The 19,408-nt window shown below is 43.2% G+C and overlaps 1 protein-coding gene across 2 annotated transcripts; it reads right to left on the minus strand.

Moving 5' to 3' along the window:
• Positions 1 to 1,727: 1,727 nt before the first annotated feature.
• On the minus strand, positions 1,728 to 15,462 carry Prnp (prion protein). 2 transcript variants are annotated; one of them, XM_046433852.2, is made up of 3 exons: positions 15,250 to 15,462; positions 12,325 to 12,404; positions 1,728 to 4,100 (listed from the first exon to the last, which is right to left on the minus strand). In XM_046433852.2, exon 3 carries the CDS (start codon positions 4,088 to 4,090, stop codon positions 3,371 to 3,373), a length of 720 nt encoding a protein of 239 aa, XP_046289808.1. In that variant the 5' UTR covers positions 4,091 to 4,100; positions 12,325 to 12,404; positions 15,250 to 15,462; the 3' UTR covers positions 1,728 to 3,370. The 2 variants fall into 2 exon arrangements, with proteins under 2 accessions (XP_046289808.1, XP_046289807.1); XM_046433851.2 differs by having other exon boundaries at positions 15,246 to 15,462.
• Positions 15,463 to 19,408: the final 3,946 nt, after the last annotated feature.

The following is a 19,408-nucleotide window of genomic DNA, read 5'->3' on the forward strand; positions in this document are numbered from 1 at the left end:
CTGGATCTGGAGACGCTTGGGTTCTGGATTAAGGCTCTCACTGAATTTCCCTCCAAAGGCAGAGGACACCTCTTTGGTCTCATCCCTAGACAGGGATGTGGGAAAACAAAGGTGGCATTTGGCAGAACCCTCTCTGGGGGTAGACTCAGTTTATTTAAAATTTTTTGTTTACTTTGTAAAAAAACTTTCTATTTGAAACACTCTCAGGAGTCAGAGATGACAGGAAGAAAACCTGAGGGCCTGAGAAATAAATACCTATGCTCTGGATAATTTCACTCTTCTCCATGGGCTAGTTTTGAGAAATTAGTATTGTCAGATAATGAATTTATTTAAAAAAATTTTTTTGAAGGAAAATAGCAAAAAATGATAGAAAATAGTTCTGACAATTTTTGTTAAGGATTAGCTTTGTGGTGGTCCATTTGTGAGTAGTGCTTTTGAGGTTTCCTGTTTTCTTTGATTTAGTAGTTTTGGGAATGGCAGGGTCTTCAGGTGTTGACTTTCTTCTTTCCATCTTTAATACAAAGTTGATCCTCTGATCACTGAAGGATATTGGCATTGTGTTATATATTTTTAAAACCACATATTTTTCTGTTGTCAACATCCCTACAAACAGGCATGCTGTGTTCCCGGCCCACGCACCAGATGCACCGGTGTGGTAAAGCTCTATCTGCCAAAGTTGCCTTTCTTAAAAGTCCTCTGGCTCTGACCTAGTGACACACAAACACACCCATACAATCCCCCTTCTGTTTGTGTCCTGCACCCTGAACCCTAGTAAAGGCACTTGCCTGTGGCTTCTGTCTCTTGCTCCCATGTGCTTGATGGAGCTGCTCCTCCTATTTGGCTGCTACAAGGCATGCTGTGCTTACCTTTCCTGGGACCTGAGCATCATAAATCCTTTAATTTCATATGCCTGAGTTTGATTTCCCCAGCCATACTGGAGTCATAGTTCAAAGACCCACCAGGGGAACTTCCTTCCCCAGCACAATACAGGCACTTGCTAAGGCACCAATACTGCGGTTTTCTTAAGATTACTTCCTGCTGTTGGTGAATTAGAGTTGCCAAAGGAAACCTCTACAGAAGATAACCAAAAGCATCACAATCCTGGTGCCTCCAACTTAGGAAGGAAGAACATGTTCAGAATGAGGTGGGAGGTTGTGATAGAAGAGAAGTGGCCTTTTGGTCCAAAGATATGGAATCTGAGAAGTGATTGTCACTGGGGATCAGAGGACCTAAGAATGTTTTAGAAATTGAGTTAGGGGCATAAAGTGGGTAATTCAGAGCTTGTTAAGCTTCATTTTATCTAGAAAGTCTATTTCTAGGAGCTGGGAGTGCATGTAGCTCAGTAGTAGAGTGCTTGCCTAACATGCTTATTAATATTTAATAATATTTAATTGAACCCTGGGTTCAATTCCCAGCACTGCAAAAATCCATTTTGAAATCTATGACAGAAAAATGTTCCCGGAGCATGTGAATTGTGTTCCTCCTCAAGAGTACTTTTACAGTTTACCCAAGGCTGAGAGCACTCAGATACTTGCAGGGGGAAAAAATGAGAAGGCAGCAGAAATAAACTAGTCCCTAATTGCAAGTAAGGATGATGGCAGGATCACAGTAGGTACATGTAATTAGCCACCACCCGAGGCTGAAAGTGCCACTGGCTCAGATCAACCCCCAGGTGATCCTACCAACACAGGGTCAGCACCAATGAATACAACTTCAAACTCTGTGGGTGGTGCTCATCTTAGCTCTTGTTTAATTTCAGTCAGATAATAAACATTTATAAATTTTTATACAACAAAACAAACACATGCAAAGTTACAAATATAGAAAATATAAAGTACATGCATATTTCAAAGACCAGTTAGTGGTGTCCACTTTGGATTCATATACAAAACTATTCAGTGCACGTTGTAAGCCTAAGGGCCACAAAAAAGGCTTTCCCACGTATTAAGTACTTAGTACCTCAGGAAACCATTAATGTGTTAGACATTTCTGATGTTAATTGCTCTAAACAAAACTTCTAAGTTTGTCATATGCAATATATATTTTATATATATATATATATTTAACACTAAACACCCATATAGTGCAAGCCAATTACACTGTAGAATAGTAATATTTATCTGCTAGGCGACCATATTGAACAATTTAGGGAACAACTTTACCTTATCTAAATAACATTTACAGAATTTCCTTTTCCACTTAGAATGGATATTTCTGACATCTGCAACCTAAGATATTTTTTAGATTGTCTCCCTGTTCTTTGATTCAAAAGCCAATTACAGAAACTGAAGACTCAACCTAATCCTGGGTTTTAACAATTATGGGACAGAAATGAAGAAACGGAGCTCTTCTTTGTATGCTAACTGCGTTCTTTCACTTCACAATCCTCCAAGAGGATCATGGGTCTGCCCTTGCAGACTTCCTTGGAGTCCCATCTCCTGGCATCACCCAAACATGGTTAACATCACTCTAGTTTCCAGGAGACCAAGATTTACCTTCAGTATTTAGGAGGCAATCTTGCTGCCTTAGTTATCTACAATTTATTTACTAAAGAAAGGAATGCCACATTTGGATGCTCTACACATCCCAGAGGGGAGCTTGTCTCCAAAGGCACCATTCCCAAAGGCTGGATTTTTCAGTCCCAGAAGTCTTTTGCTTGTGTTAATTATGTCCATCCCCGGCAAATATGTCCTCTGGCAGGAGGTATAGGGTCACAATAATATTTACCGATTCAGCAACTGCTGTGTAGTCCCTACTGCAAAAAGCAAAATGTCACCGCAGCTCTCTGCAAAAACACAGCACATGCTCCAGGGCTGAGCCTGTGGCCCAAGAGTTGAAGATTTCTGGTGGTTTTTTTTTTTTTTTTTTTTCTTTTGAATGAGTATCATGTGGCCCCCTTCCAAATTTGGCAGAAATAATATCAAGTTTTCTTAAAAGAGATGAGAAAAGTTTTCCAAACTGCTATGAAATCATTGCTAAGCTGGGACATTCATGCCTTGAGCTCTGGCTACTAAAAGAGCCAGAGGTATTCAGGCAAAGGTATTTGAGGACCATTTTAAGATCTATTCTAGCCTTTGTCTGTTGCAATAGACCAAAAATGAGCCTAGATTAACCAGTGATTATTTGCTGTTATACTCTTGCAGGCTCAGCATTAGCCTTGGTCCACGAAGGACTCAATCAAAGGGCCCTTGAATAAACAGTATCCAAGTCTACTCTACATTTTTGGGTGCCCATAAGTGCCAAGGGTATAGCCTATGGGGGACAGAGAGAGAAGCAAAAATGAGACACCACCACTAAAAGGGCTGCAGGTGGATACCCCCTCCTGACCCTGGAGCAAGATAAAGACGACTTGGAAATAGGAAGTCCTTCCTCATCCCACAATCAGGAAAATGAGGAAGGAGATGAGGAGGATCACAGGTGGGGAGGAGAAGAGGACCATGCTGGATCCTCTTTGATAGTAAGCCTGGGCCTCCTGCTTGTACTGGGTGGTGCACATCTGCTCCACCACACGCTCCATTATCTTAATATCGGTCTCGGTGAAGTTATCCCCTTTGGTGGTGGTGGTGACCGTGTGCTGCTTGATTGTGATATTGACGCAGTCATGCACAAAACTGTTCTGGTTGGGATACTGATCCACGGGCTTGTAGTACACTTGGCTGGGGTAACGGTTCATGTTTTCACGGTAGTAACGGTCCTCATAGTCACTGCCAAAGTGCATCATGGGCCTGCTCATGGCACTCCCCAGCATGTAGCCACCAAGGCCCCCTACCACTGCCCCGGCTGCAGCAGCACCTGCCATATGCTTCATGTTGGTTTTTGGCTTAACGGGCTTGCCCCATTGATTATGGGTACCACCTTGACCCCAACCACCACCGTGGGGTTGCCCCCAGCCACCGCCACCATGGGGTTGCCCCCAGCCTCCGCCACCACCCTGAGGTGGGTAGCGGTTGCCTCCAGGGCTGCCTTGCCCAGGGTAACGGCTTCCCCCAGTGTTCCACCCTCCTCCAGGCTTTGGCCGTTTTTTGCAGAGGCCGACGTCACTCAATGTGGCCACGAAGAGAACCAGCAGCCAGCAGCCAGGGTTCACCATGATGACTGATCTGCAAAATGAAGAAGAGGGCATGGCGTGAGTGACCTACATTTACCCTGAAACCACCTAATGTTTGCTCATTATGAATGAAGGCACAGCAACGACAAACTCCTCACACCCTGGGCTTCTGGGAAGCACTCTGGATAAAAGCAATTGTAAGCAAAGGGCAACACAACTTATTCTCATTCTCTAAAGACAAATTTGACTTTAAGTTAATTTCAAGCTGTTTCCTGAAACTTGAAAGAGGCAGAATGCCAGCAGTGTTCCTTAGTATAAAAATGATTGCCAATTGGTAACCTGCATGTGTTCTGGGAGGAACTACTTACTCCTGGTGGGCTTACCATGGCTCTGAGCTTCTTTAGAGCAGTCAATCTAGGAAGTAGGCACATCCTCATAGGGGCACTGGAAGCTGTGCCATAGGTCTGCTATAAGGGGCACCAGCTCCTGTGGGGCATGGGCCTTCTATATCCAGGGGAATCATTTACACACCAATATGGATCTTATTCCCTTGAATCTGAACAGTCACTGGCAGGGGCTGGGGGTTTAGATAAGCCCCCAGCTGCTGTGTGGACATCAAAAGACCCTGGTGCATCCCCTTCGGAGTAACCTAAGGCCTGTGTAAGTTTATGAGTCTGGTTAGGAAGCTCCTCAGGTGGGTGTGGCAGGAATTAAGTAACTGAAAAACATAGGCCCAGTGTCTTATTTCCTCTGCAGGGATGTAGGCAGGGAGCAAGTGGCTCTTGTTTGTGGCTGTGTTCTTGGAGATTGGGGCAGTGCCTGGCACAGAGCAGGACACAATAGATACTTGTTAAGTTAAAGAATTAATATCCCCTGAACATACAAATGCCAAGAATAACTTCCTCAAAGGAATTCTAAGTACAATTTTACTAGAAATAGGAAACATCCAGGATTTTGCAAGCCCATTTGTAAATTCATTGCTGTCTCTATAGACAGACAAACAGACAGGTGGGGCTGTTGACACTTGGGCAGTGTTCACAGAAGTGCAATCACACACTTGGTGACTGAGTTTTATGTCAGTATTTAACGTTTTATGAATGATTTCTTTTCTTCCAATTCTTGGTAGGAAATAAATACTTTATATTATAAAAGCACAGTATATAAATCAACAGTGAACCAAACATCCTGGATCACAATTTATGACCCATTTTAGAATGTTTCTTCATCAAATTATAAATCTCATTTACTGAGAGCTAAGTTCCAAGAACAAAGGTAAAAGGCAGAGTAGAATGATTATTAAACAGGATCTACTGTAGCCCAGATCAAATCATATCTTCAAGATATCACTGTGTGCCCCAAGATTTAAAATGGCATATACCATCTTGTTCCCAGTGCTGAGATTATCTTCAAATTAAAAAAAAAGATAAAGTTTGTTTTAATATCCTGCAGAATTTACAATTAAACTGGAAACTAGTCATGAGAATTATTAAGAAAAATAAATACAACTCATTTATTTGTTTATGCTTATGTTTCTACTAACATATTAAAATTGGAAGTGCTGGTGGTCATAAGTAAATCAAAATATATTTGAAAATTACAAGCCAAATTAAAGTATTCAGATCTTACTAATTTGGATTTGGGGAGCCCCATTCCTGTTCCCACCCCACCCTCTGCAGGCCTCCTTCCCAGATCCACTCATCATCTCATGGGGTCCAGCTCTTGGCCTCTGTTGCTCACACACCCCAGGGAACCATCTCCTCAGTTAATAGTTCACAGTCTGAAACGTTTTTAGGTCAACCCCTTCCTTCTTTACCCCAGTGAGCCAAACCCAGACTATACCTTGGGGTTATTCTTGAATTTTCTCTTTACAGCATACATCGACTCTATCAGCAAATCTAATTAGCTCCACCTTGACAAGAATCCTAAGCACCTTGGCTTCTCACATGTTCCAACATGACAGTCTTGGCTGAAGCCTCCATCACTTCTCACCTGAGTCCTTCCCAGCCTCCCATCTAACCTCCTTGCTTCTCCCTTGGCCCCTACTGCAGTTACATGGTGCCATTCCCTTGCCCTCAAGTGACACTCCTTTGTACTCAGGATAAAATGCAAAGTCCTGACCATGCCAGTTGGGTCACAGGGCCTGGCTCCACTGACCTCCTCTCCCCAGCCTCCTGCTGCTCCTCAAACCAACCAGCAAACCACTTTCTCTGTGCCTCTGCACTTGCTACTGCTACTCAGGTGGCTCAAGTCTGCTCAAATATCTTAGTGTTGCTCTTCACACCAACTGCCTGAAATAGCACCCCATCCTATCTCCTTTCTCTGTTTCGATTCCTTCCAGAGCTGTCAAGGCTACTGGACACACTATTTACTGTCGCTATTGTTCATCTTCTCCACTGGAGCAGAGGCTCCTCCGGGGCAGCAGCTTGGTTCTGTTCACAGAATGTCCCTGGACTTGGCGTCTGATTCATAATAGATGCTGAACGAATGAAAGACCATGAAAACTGCTCTATATTGGAGTGTAAGGACTAAGCAAACTATAAAGTATTGACAATGGCTATCTAAAGAGGATCATATTTATAAATTCACGAACTATTCTTTTCTCCAATGGCCAGCTGACAGCATCAATTCAATAAAACAAACATTTGTTTTATGTGCTGGCCACAGTGGCAGACTCTGGCTGGCTAGAGATATAGTATGACTGGAAATGGGAGGAGGCAGGAAGAGGAGGCTGCAGGGGAACCACACTGAGCTGGGCCTTGCATCCTATTTAAGGCTGTAAGAGTTAAATGTAGCTCAGTGGGGATGCAGCTCAGTGGTAGAGTGCTTTACTAGCATGCTGAGGCCCTGGGTTAAATCCCCAGTAGCACGCACGTACACAGAAAGAGTTAGGGCTCTGTAAGCTCATGAAGACACAGGACCAGGCAATGATACCCACAGTGACAAAGGCACAGAGGAGAAAAACCAGGCACAGAGGTTTTCAGAATCGAGAAAGGTGGTGAGAGAGGGCCCTGGCAGGTCTGAGGCAGGCTCAGCAACTTAGCAAGACCCACAACAACTTAGAGACCCTGTCTTTAAACAAAGAGAGCTCAGCAGTTGAGTGTCCCTGGGTTCAATCCCCAGTACTACAACCAACCAACCAACCAAACAAACAAACAAACATATTGCCTCTTCCGTTGTTCAAAGTGTCACAGTTCAGATGCCAAATCTATGGCCAGCTCTATATTGAAAATGAGAAGGGGAAACAAAAAGGAGGTTTTGAAAGGACAACAAATTACTGTATACTGTTTGTTTTACGAAGTAAAAATCTGTGTGAGATGGATGGCCTTCCCATTAAAATATAAATTACAAAAATCAACTTCGGAACTAACCCATTTGACATATATTTATGCAATAACTAGTATATGCTATTTGTTTTAAGAAATAGAAGATGGGTGAAGTGGTACATGCCTGTAATCCCAGTTATTTAAGAAGCTGAAGTGGAAGGATCCCAAGTTTGAGGCCTCCCTGAGCAACTTAATGAGGCTATCTCAAAAATAAAATAAAAAGGGCTGGGGAATGTAGCTTAACAGAAAAGCACTGGCCTAGCATGTACAAGGCCCTGGATCCAATGCCTAGTACTGCAAAAAGGAAAAAGAAAAGTGTGTGTGTGGGGGAATAAAACTAGAATTGACCAATAGGCAAAGAAAAATGGAGAAAAAAGTGGTCAAAAATCATATATTATACTGGGCACTGTGGTACACATCTATAATCCCAGTGACTCAGGATGCTGAGGCAGAGAATAGTAAATGTGAGGCCAACCTCAGCAACTTAGTGAGATCTTGTCTCAAAATATAAAAGAAAAAGGGCAGGGAACGTAGCTCAGTGATAAGAGCACCTGGGTTCAGTCTCCAGTATGGCAAAACAAAATAAAACAACAAACCCCAAAACATCAACAGAACTATCCATCTATCTAGTCATATAATGTTTATAGTATGGAAACTGACTCCTGCCATGGTTTGGATGTGGTTTGTCCCCCAAGGGTTCATGTGTTGGAGGCTTGATCCTCATTGTGGCAATGTTGGGAGGTAACAGAACCTTTAAGAGGTGGGGACTAGTGAGAGGTCCTTAGGCCACTGGAGATGCTGCCCCCAGAAGGGATTAGGGGAACTCCTATGGGTATGGATTAGTTCTCTGGAGAGTGAATTGCTTCTCACACACGTTCCTTCCACTGGGGGGCCATCCACTATGAGGCTTTCACCAGAGCTAAGCTGATGCTGGGAGCACACCTTCCACCTCTAGATTTGTAAACTAAACAAACCTATTTTCTTTATAAGTCATCTAGCCTAGGGTATTTCATTATAGTAACAAAATGGAGCCATACAATGAGTTTTATACATATTTTGAATTTCTTTTAAGATTGTAGAATTATGCGAGGGGCCAAGGACACAATGATGAGTGAGACATTGAGCTTAGTGGGTTCGAAGACCAAAAAAGATATTGAGCATCTAGTCTTATGAAATATGAGGAAAAGTGGACTGCTGAAATTGGAAAAGTGGGTAAAGGTCTTAGAAGGAGAATAATACCATAGAATTGTGTTTTCAAAAAAGCTCATCCTACTGTAGTATAAAGAAGAAGGTTTAGCAGGACAAAAAAGGAAATGGAGAGACCAGTTAGAAAATTACTGAAGGAAGATGGTGGCATGCCTGGGATGTAACTGATGAGCTATTAATAAATGAGATGCATTTTGCAGAAAGAACCCATAAGACCTGCTGATAGAGCAGACAGAGGAATGAGAGTTGCCCAGGCTTGTGGCTTTCATAACCTGTGATATGGTGGTGATACCATCTCTGAAATAGGAGAAACCAGAGGAACACCAGAGCTGGGCAAACCTAACTATGAGTATTAGTTTAGACACATAAACTTTGCCATATCTGTAAGATATTCAAGTGGGAGGATCAAGTGAGAGAGAGTCAGGCAATTGTTTAAAGAATCTGGAAAGGAGGAGAGATAAACATTTGGACATATTTACCTGAGACACAGGGTTTATAACCAGTAGGATAAAGGGACAAGATTAAAATTCTTGCTGGGCAAGGTGGCCCAAACTGTAATCCCAACAACCTTCAGGAGGCTGAGAAAAGAGGGTCACATGTTTGAGGCCAGCCTGGACAATTTAGTGAGACCCTGTCTTAAAATAAAATTTGAAAAGACCTGTAGCTCAATGGTAGAGCACTTGTGTACCATGTTGAGGCCCTGGGTTCAATCTCCACTACTGCGCACGGAGAGAGGGAGAGAGAAAGAAAAGATTCAATCCCTAGTATGAAGGCTGGCATTCAGCTACACAGCCTCCCCTCCAGTAATAGGGATATTTTCACATCCATGGAAAAGACCATCAAACTAATTTTAATAGTTTAGTAAAAGAAGAATATACTGTGAACAGTAAGGATTATTTTAGGAATAAAAGAATGTCTCAAAATCAGGAAATATTAATAGATCTTAACAGCTCAAGAAGGAAAAACAAAAGAAACCCAAATTTTCTGCAGATGTCAAAAAAAGTTTTCAATTAAATCAATATCTATTCCTGACTTTAAAAAAAAAGTTCAAGCTATTTTTTAAAAAGTTTGTATAGAAGCCCCATGTGGTGGTACATGTCGGTCATCCCAGCAACTCCGGAGGCTGAGACAGGAGGATCATAAGTTTGAGGTCAGCCTCAGCAAATAAGTGAGGACCTCAGCAACTTCATGAGACCCTGTCTCAAAATAAATAAAAATGTGGCTCAGTGGTAAAGCACCCCTAGGTTCAGTTCCCACTACTGTAAAAAGAAAAAAAGAAAGTTTGTATGGGGGGTGGAGATGTAGCTCAGGGGTAGAGTATGTCCCTAGCACATGCAGGCTTTGGGTTCCATCTCAAGTGCATGCGCACACATAGAACCAGAAGGCTAGCCACCTTTCCATCAAGAGAGGCTATCACAAACACAAAGCTCATATCCTGTTCTAATTGTTTTTTTCCTTAAAAAAAGGGGGGGGGGGAAGGCATTTGCATTAATGTGGCAAACAAGACAATAATGCAACCTATCGCAGTTAATATTTTAGATTGTTTTGGAAGTTCATATAGGTTTGATTTTCTATCTGAAAATCCATGAAAATCATCTAAATGGTCTTAGAATAAATGAGTGAGTTCATTAGATAGCAGTTTTTGAAATCAACATAGAAAAGACCAGCGAGTCCCTAAATCTCCTGTAGTTATTTGGAAGATTTAGTGGGGAAAACATTCCATTCATAACGGCAATAAATATTTCAAAATACCTATGATTTGACTTCAAAATAAATAGTAGGATTTATTTAAGAAAAGCTGCGCAGCCCTGGGTTCCCCAGCACTGAATAAAACAAAAAGGACCAAATAAAATTTGGAATGAGAAGAAAATGCAGAATGCATTTGGTTTGCCAGCTAATGGAATGCAAAGCTACAGTGAGATCATGTGGCACTGGTTATAAGAGCAGAATGGCAGGGTTATGGAACCCGAGAGAAGATAGGAAAAGATTCATAAATTATTCCACTGATTCTATTCTTATTTTAATTTTTAAAAATTAATTAATTTGTTTTGGTACTGGGGATTTAACCCTGGGACATTCTACCACTGAGCTATACCCCCAGCCTTTTTAAACTTTTTACTTTGAGACAAGAGTCTCTTTAAGTTGTTGAGGGTCTTGCTAAATTGCTGAGGCTAGCCTCAAACTTGTGATCCTCCTACCTCAGCCTTCCTAGTCATTGGGATTAGATGTATACACCACTGCACCCAGCTTATTCTCATTTATTGATGGGGACTGGGCCAGAGCTGGAAAGAACTTGTCTCAAGGTCATAATAACCCAAGATAATGGGGCTGAGATCAAAATTTAGTGGTCTTAATGGCCTTCAATACCATTAAGGAAGTGTGTCATCGGTCAAACTTCTGATAAATCAGAATAACACGTAACAACCTGAAGTTTAATTGGTTCCGGAAGTGGGGAGAATAAACAGCATTCCCATCCCTCATTGTCCTTGAGGAAACTTCCTGTTCTTTCTTGAGTTAAATAGAAATAACAGGTCACATTTTTTAAGGTTCTGAAGTCACTGATCCTTAAATTTGATGCAAGCCATACAAAATTTTGGAAAAATAATTAGGATAGGGATTTTTTTTACTGGCACCTTGAGATCCAGCTCTGTATTAAGTAAGACAAAGGGCCCCCAACCTGGTCCATCATCAGAATTACTTGAAGAACAGCAAGATTCAGTGGTGCATGCCTATAATCTCAACAGCTTGGGAGGTTGAGGCAGGAGGATCCCAAGTTCAAGGCCAGCCTCAGCAAATTAGTGAGGCCCTAAGCAACTTAGTGCCAATTTGATGCAGAGATGGTTTTTTTTTTTTTTTTTAGATCCCATCTCAAAAAGAGGTGGGGGGCCTGGGGATGTGGCTCAATGGTTAAGCACCTCAGGTTCAATAAGAATTACCCCTCCCCCCCCAAAATTACTAAAATCACTTAAGGAACAAGATTGCCACAACCCCAAGAGTTCCAGCAATAGAATTTCGGAAGCTTCCTAGCAAACTGGCATTCCTAGCCAGGCTTGCAGTTAGGTCCTCAGGAATGCAACACTTAACGTTATAATACTTTTCTTCCTAAAAGGGGCATGTCTCCCTTGAAGTGATCATACAGTACTATGGCTGCAGGAAGAAGAATATAGTAGGACAACAGGATTAACAAACTGAGGCAAAAACTCTTCCAACTGTAAGAATTGCTACATACACTCTTCACTTAGGGTTATTTTATAATGCTGTTGCCATCCCCAGGTTAGATACAGACATGTGTTGAATGTTTAATATGCAGCAGTTCACAGCTGATATAGTTGCCTTGGAATTAGAAATAAGATCTGAAAAGGGAGAATGGACTACGTAAGTTAAAACTGTAGTTGAGAAAAACCTTGGGGGCCTTGGCTTTCTCAGTTGGTTGAGAGTCCTATTAGTGCCAATTTGATGCAGAGATGTTTATTTTATTGTTGTGCTTTTTATTATGTTATTTTAAAAATACTTGTTCCCTTACACAATTCAGCATAATTCTAAAGAAAGCTATGGTGGTTCTTGCTCAACCAAATCAAGCTGACTTTACGTGAAACAATAAAGCAATGAGGTGTAAGATAAACATTACCAAATGGCCTCTAGAGCAAGGGCTTGTGATTATAGACTGGGATTTGCTGTGACAGTTGGTGACTTTCAACCATTACAAGACGAAAGAGATTTTACAGGGTACAATCTGTTGTGACTCACCTAAACTGGACTGGTGCCTCTATGAAGACAGAATGCTTCGGCCTGGCTGAAATTGTTCAGTTTGAGGTATATTCAGGAGTCTTTAAAAACAACAATGAAAAACTAGAATTGATAAATGAATCCAAGAAGTGATTCTTAAAAAGAAAAACCTAATACACAGATTACTAAACCAGTAATACATCTACGTGAGAAAAAAATGAATAGCATTTGAGAAAGGAAACAAGGTCAGCTAAAAATGTTTTATTCTAAGAAGCAAACATGATAATGATCTCTCCCTCTTTTTCCAACACACAGAAAACTGTGGGTCCATTTCATTTTAGAATCTGAAACCGAGTCAGGTGGGGTGGCTCTTACTTGCAATCCCAGTTATTTGTGAGGCTGAGGCAGGAGGATTGCAAAGTCAAGGCCACCTGGGCAACTCATTGAGAGCCTATTTCAAAATAAAATTATTTTAAAAAAGGAGGGAGGTGCTGGGAATGTAGCTCAGAGGTAGGCTACTCCTAGATTCAATCTCCAAGACCACACAAACAAACCAAAAACCTGTCCCAGGGTTCAATAACATTAGTTAGTGAAAGCAATATATCAACAACAACAAAAAAATTAGAATCATGTATAATTTCTTTTGGCGCTTTCATTTACTATGCTTTCCCTTTTGTATTTTTACCTATGTATTCATGCATGAGCTCCTGGCCCCATCTATCACTGGCTCCAAATCCAGATTTTTGATGGTTACATAATGTTCCTTTCAGTTAATGTGTCATTTTTCTTAGCTGTCCTGCTGTTACACATTTTGGTTGCTTCTCAGTTGGTTCTAATTTTAGATCATTCTGCTTGGAATAGGTGCCTGCATGTTTGTTTGTTTGTTTTTTTTCCTTGTTTGTTTCTTCCATTGCAGGTAAATTCCCAGGAATTTCTGGGTCACAGCTTCCAACTAATGCATCTTCACATTGTTTTATAAAAGGTCTGTATTGATTCACACTGTCTCCAGTGGGTGTGACTAGGAAACAGAACAAAGTATGGGTACCAAAGGTCAGTTTTCAGCAGATGGTTAATCTTTGTAACTATGCCTGGAAGAACATCATTTTCTCCTTTTTATGAATGGGCAAAGGAGGGTCAGGAAATCAGGTAACCTGCCCAAATTCACAAAGTGGGTTGCAAAGCCATATTTCTAACCAGAAAGCCCTGCCACTTGCCCGGATGTCTGAATAGTCAAAAGTTTCAGGCAGCTTTCCAGCAACAGGGCTTGCTGTCACTGTTGCCTTTAACAGATGTAAAATGGTAACCTAAATTTGCATTTTATTATGTAAATGACTCATCATTTCACTAACCCTGATATTTTCTTTTCACAAGTATAGAAAGCTTGTGTCAGGTACAAATAACATACAAATTCCATTCTAGCTACCCTGCTTCCTTTCGGATTCTGGTTTTTGAGAGCTTCTCAGTATTTGTGTAGATAAAATCATTCCTTTTCCTTGATGACATTTTTTTTTTTTTCAAATCTGGGAGAATAGTTGATTTTTCTAAATGTCTGACATTTATTCAATTTTCTGTTCCTATTTTTCAGATGACTAAAATTTATACAAATCTTTAATTCTATCTATCTGGAGTTTTGTATAAGGAAAAGAGGAACACCTCAAACGTTCAGCACATGGGGAACTGTTTATTAAGCCATGATACTATAACTACAAGAAAATTAAGCAGCCATGAAATTGCATTTCACTGTGCATGACACCGAAAAATAGAAAGCAGCTGACTTTCCGATGATGAGGATGGGATGTGATGACCATGGAATTACGCGGTAAAAATTATGTTTGCTGGACTACTACAGAGATGAAGGAAAAAAAATCAAAGAGCCAGTAGAAATGAATCCCCCGCCTCCCACACTGTTTCATAACGAAAGGAAACGTGAAGGAGTCTGCTTCTCAGGTGGCAGAGGCTGGTTATCCGCGGGCCACGGGCTCCTCCCTTGTAGCCCCACGGATGGCCCCGTTCTGTCCCTTCTGAAGAGCAGGAGAGAATGTAAAAAACGATGCTGAAGGTCCGCTGTGGGGGTAGGACGGAGAGCCCAGCCCCCAAAGCCCAAAGCCGGGCTGCAGACCCCCAACCCCAAGAACCCGGGCGACGCCGGCTTTGCAAATGAAGGGCGGAGCCTATACGAGGCCCCGCCCCCGGGCGCGTGGCTGGTTCCCAGGAGGTTGCCAAAGGGGCGGGGATGCGGCCTCCCCCGGTACAGTCTCGGTGGCCAGAAATGGGGGGCGCCGCGGACTCCCGGGGGGCGCTCAACGGCTGGGGGGCGAGGCCGGGAGCAGGCGCTCGCGTACCCAGTCTCCTCACTACCCTCTGGGTATAGAGGAGCAGTCCGTCCTGGCCAAGGGGCATCCTGGCGTCTGCCCTCCGGCTCCAAAGGAGACTAACTGGCAAGGAGTCAAGAGCTCCGCGTCCCCCAGGGGCCTGGCCTCTCCGAACGTTTGCGGCCCTCCCCGTTTTCCCTGTTACTGAATTATCTCTATCCCTCCCCTACTTCCCCAGCGGCCCGAGGGACGCGCGTCTCGCCCATCCCGCAGCCGGGTGGGGTGGGGGAAGCGATCAGGCAGACACCTCTGTGCCACCAACGTCCCTCCACAGGGGCTCCGCCAGCCCCCTCTCCCATTCCGAAAAAAAGGGGGGCTTTCCTAAACCGAAAAGCCAAGCCAAGCAGCTTCATCCGAAGAGACAAACACAGGGCAGGCCTCAGACGCGTCACGCGCGCTCCGGGCGCCCCAGCTCCCCCAGCCCCTTCCCACCGCCAGGGTCCGCGGGAGACCTCACCCAGCTGTGAGCCCTCGCGCCTCGACCCCAAGGCCCGGGGCCTCACTCTCGGCCTTCGCGGCTCCCCCGCCGGAGTTCCCAGGATCCCGCCCCCGGCCGCGCTGGGTGTTTACCTGCCTCGGAAGCTCGGAGAGAAGCTCGCAGCGCCGCGGCTGTCAGCAACTGGCGCAGGGAGCCGGCAAAGCTCAGGGCGCAGGCGGGGCGGGGGCGGGAAAGGGAGGCGGCGGCGCTCGCGGGCGGAGGTCTGTGCGGGGACCAATTACCTCGCCGCCCAGCGCACGCTCCCTGGCTCTGGGCAGGCGTCCGGCTTTACCTTAAAGGGTGCCGGACTCCAGAGCAGGGCGGGGAATGAGTCACCATATAAAACGTGTTGAGATTCGCTTAAACACTTGCATCAGGTGGTACGCCTCCCGGTGTCATCGCTTCCTGACGTTGCTCATTGACTATATAAAAAAAATATCTTTAATGATTCGGCCAGCTCTCCGTTATATAATGGAAACTCGAGAATATGAAAGGTTTACATACAGAATGAGAAAGCAATCTCTGGAATTTTGGGTAACCAGAAATTTCTAAAGAGGATAATTGGCTAGCCTGGATTGAGCCCCAAATTTATATGTTTTACTTAAATCCTTAAAATTTGAGACCTGGAAAGGACATTGGCCATTACTTCCCCCCACCCCCCATTTCACTTTCTGCTCCTCACATACAAAGGGGATGATATGGATTATGACATTGACAGAGATGAAAAACATGTAATACATTTAACAAGTCTGCACATGACCTGAGGCAGTTTATATGATGCAAAAGGTATGTTCTTGCTCAAGATTCCTGCTGAAAAATTAGATGCTGTTGCTGAGCTGCAGGTTTGTAATCCCAGCTACTCAGGAGGCTGAGGTAGGTTTGCAAGTTCCAATGGTAGCCCGGGCAGCTTAGCCAGACCCTGTCTTACAATATAATATAAAAAGTGCTGGGGATGTATCTCTGTGGTAGAGGAACCCTGGGTTCAATACCCAATACAGGAAAATTTAAATTTAAATTAAAAAAAAAAGAGGAAAGGAGATGTGGGTTGTCTTATTTGAAGGAGGGCCAGGGTTAAAGTGAAAGGACAGGGTTAGTTGGGCAGGCCATATAAATTGTTGCTTATATTGAGGCACTTTTGAACAGGAAAGGGGCATAAACTAGGACTGTTCTGGGGAAAAACAGGACATCTAGGCTCACATTATGGGCAAGAGGCTTACAAAAAGTTTAAGAGGTTTAAGAACAACAGGGGAAAAAAAGAGGTTTAAGAACATTAAGGCACCCACTTAAAATAGGATTTGGATTAATATTTGTTATCTCAGGAACCATCACTCAAGTGGGAAGAAATGAGTGGTGAGGGAAGGAAGGCGCCAGGAGAATTGTAGCTTTGATGTGAAAGGGTGTGTGTGTCTGCTTGATATTTAGATGAAGGTAGGTGGGCATGGACAGGTCTGCTGGGAAGGGGAAATGAGAGGGCTGGAAATATGGCCTTGGGATAGAGATAATTCAGTAACAGGGAAAACAGGATTGTGGCCAGTTAGAAGTGAGCCTTAGGAGAAGGAGCAGTGGCTCCTGCCTGTAATCCCAGCTATTTGGGAGCTAAGACAGGAGGATGCAAGTTAAAGGCCACTTTGGGCAAAATACAAAAATAAAGTGCTGGGCATATAGTTCAGTGGTAAAGTGCCTGTGTAGCATATGTAAAGCCCTGGCTTCAATCACCAGTAAAGAAAAATAATAATAATAATAGCAGAAAAAAGAAATGAGCATTTGGCAGCAGTGCAGGTGGTTGTTTGACATCCAAATTGTCTTCTTGGGTGATTGACAATACTTTTAGGGCCTTACCTTCTGGATGAACAGATCATACTGGGCAAGTGGATGGCTTCCCCCTGGCAGAAAGGGCTCTATAAAGCTTGGTTATTAGGAGGACCCCAAAACCCAGCCTTTTCCCAAAAGAATAATGAATCTACTGGCTGACTGTTCTTTTCTCACCAGGAAATGGCTCAAAATGCAAAAGATTTCTCTCTCTCTCTCTCTCTCTGTATGATGAATTAGGGAACCAAAGCGGTTGACTGCCTTGTATACCATTCTTAGCAGCTACCCCAGAACTTAGTGGTTTAAAAGAACCACCATTTTATTGTGCCCATTGATTGTGCAGACAAGGAGTAGCACAGTAGGGACTTGCTTCTGCCTCATGATACTTGGGGTCTCAGTTGTGAAGACTCCAAGTTTGGTAATTCCTGGATAGCTAAGGGTTGGAATCATCAGAAAGCTCATTCACTGTGGGAGTGGCACTGGGGTGCTTGTGTGTGCTCTGTGTGCTCCTTGTGCTCTGGTGTCCTTATAGCATGGCATTCTTGGCTTAGATGTAGTTCTTACATTTACTGAGTGTTTCAGTAAATAAGATGGAAGCAACATTGCCACTTCCCGCCCAGACTTGAAAGTCACAGAGCATCACTTCAACTGTATGCTGTTGACCAAAAGTGTCACAAACCAACCCAAATTCAAGGGGAGGACACATGGACCCCCACCTCTCAATGGGAGGAGTATCAAAGAATCTGTGGCTACTTAAAAAAATCTGCCTTGTGCCAGATTCAGTAATGTACACCTGCAATCCTAGTGATTGGGGAGGCTGAAATTACAAGTTTGAGGACAGCCTCAGTGACTGACTTAGTGAGACCCTGTCTCCAAGTAAAAAATGAAAAGGACTGGGGATGGAGCTCAGTAGTAAAGCACCCCTGGGTTCAATCCCCAGTATAAAAAAAAATCTGCCAAATTCCAGGTGCAGAGGTGCACACTTGTAATCTTAGCCCTCTGGAGGCTGAGGAGGAAGGATTGCAAATTTGATTCCAACCTTGACAATTTTGAGAGACTGCCTCAAAATAAAAAATAGTAAGATCTAGGAGATTTGGTTCGTGGTAGAACACCCCTGGATTCAATTCCCAGTATTGGAAAAAAAAATCTGCCACAGTGGGGTCAGGCTTATACATTCTTAGTTTTCACTGACTCCTGAACAGCACCAGAGATGGACAGTCCATAAGAGGAAGCTATATCAATGTCCTTATGTAAATGTCATTCCTTATTTCAACCTCAGTCCTAATTATCTTTCCCATCACCACACACACATGCTAGTATGTACTATAAACAATAAAACTCATTTTATGGACTGAGTGGGGAGTGGCGATGAGGATTTGTCCTCTGTCATCTGGGACCTCATTTGGCCTTTGTTCTTGATGGTTCATAGCACCATCAAGAACATCTCCTGGGTCCTGGTTTAAAGTTATCAACATCACACAGATCCTCCTCAGCAAAAAAGGAGACACTTAAGAATTCAACACCTAAATTTCTTATTTGCCTAAGAAGAATTATTTTATCCAACAGATAATTTCTTGAGTACCTACTATGAGTCAGTTACAAAATCTGACCTCAGACATCAAAGGTGATTCTATGATAGCAACAGTATACAAGAGGTAGGGTGACACAAAGGGCCATAATAAATAGAAAGGAATGGGCAGCCCCATTCTTTTGGATATAAAAGGCAGGGATTTATATTCAAGATTATAAGCAACAGGCTTGATGATGAGAGTCATACTCACTGCCCAGACCTCATGTAAGGGTCTCCAGTCTATGTCCTTTATTCCTCTTGGAACTGTGGAACCAATAATAAGATATAGTGTTGATTAAGCAGCTAGGAGATTTTTATTCTTGGGCAAAATTAGACATGGGAGATAGACTCACAAATCAATTTCTTGACTCTTGGGGGGTCAAGAGGTTTTATATATAGGGTAAAAGAAGTGAGGGGGAGGACTAGGGATATAGTTCAGTGGAACAGCACTTGCCTAGCATGTATAAAGCTCTGAATTCAATTCCTAGCACTGCATAAGGAAAAAAAGAAGGGGTGGGGGTTGGGGTGGGGGAGCGGTGTGGGGAATAACAGGTTAATAAAGGAGAAAAATATTCATTTTCTGGTAATTCAGATGCCACCTCTTTTCGCTTCTTTTATGGTTCTTTCCAGTTGTGGTCATAGCAGTTGTCAACAGTCTGGGCGCTTTGTGTGGGAGTGGCGTGGAGGGTGGTGGTGGTGCGTGGGGGTGCCATTTAGCATGCAGATGAGATTATAATGAAGTTAGAGGTTGTCTGGAGGTCCTTCTGACAGCCATCCTAGATCCAGCTCCGCAGAGATAAGGGTGGGGTAGAAATGCAGCTAGGTCATCTAGGCAGTACAAGATTAGAGCTGGATAGCACGACCACTGAGAGGCCC

The sequence above is a fragment of the Marmota monax genome, unplaced genomic scaffold (genome assembly GCF_021218885.2).
Source record: "Marmota monax isolate L192 unplaced genomic scaffold, Marmota_monax_Labrador192_F-V1.1 WCK01_AAM20220418_F8-fsc00014, whole genome shotgun sequence".
NCBI lineage: Eukaryota > Metazoa > Chordata > Mammalia > Rodentia > Sciuridae > Marmota > Marmota monax.

Coding starts and splice junctions, on each gene's coding strand:
- Prnp (XM_046433852.2), bottom strand. CDS start 4,090: ATGGTGAACCCTGGCTGCTGGCTGCTGGTTCTCTTCGTGGCCACATTG.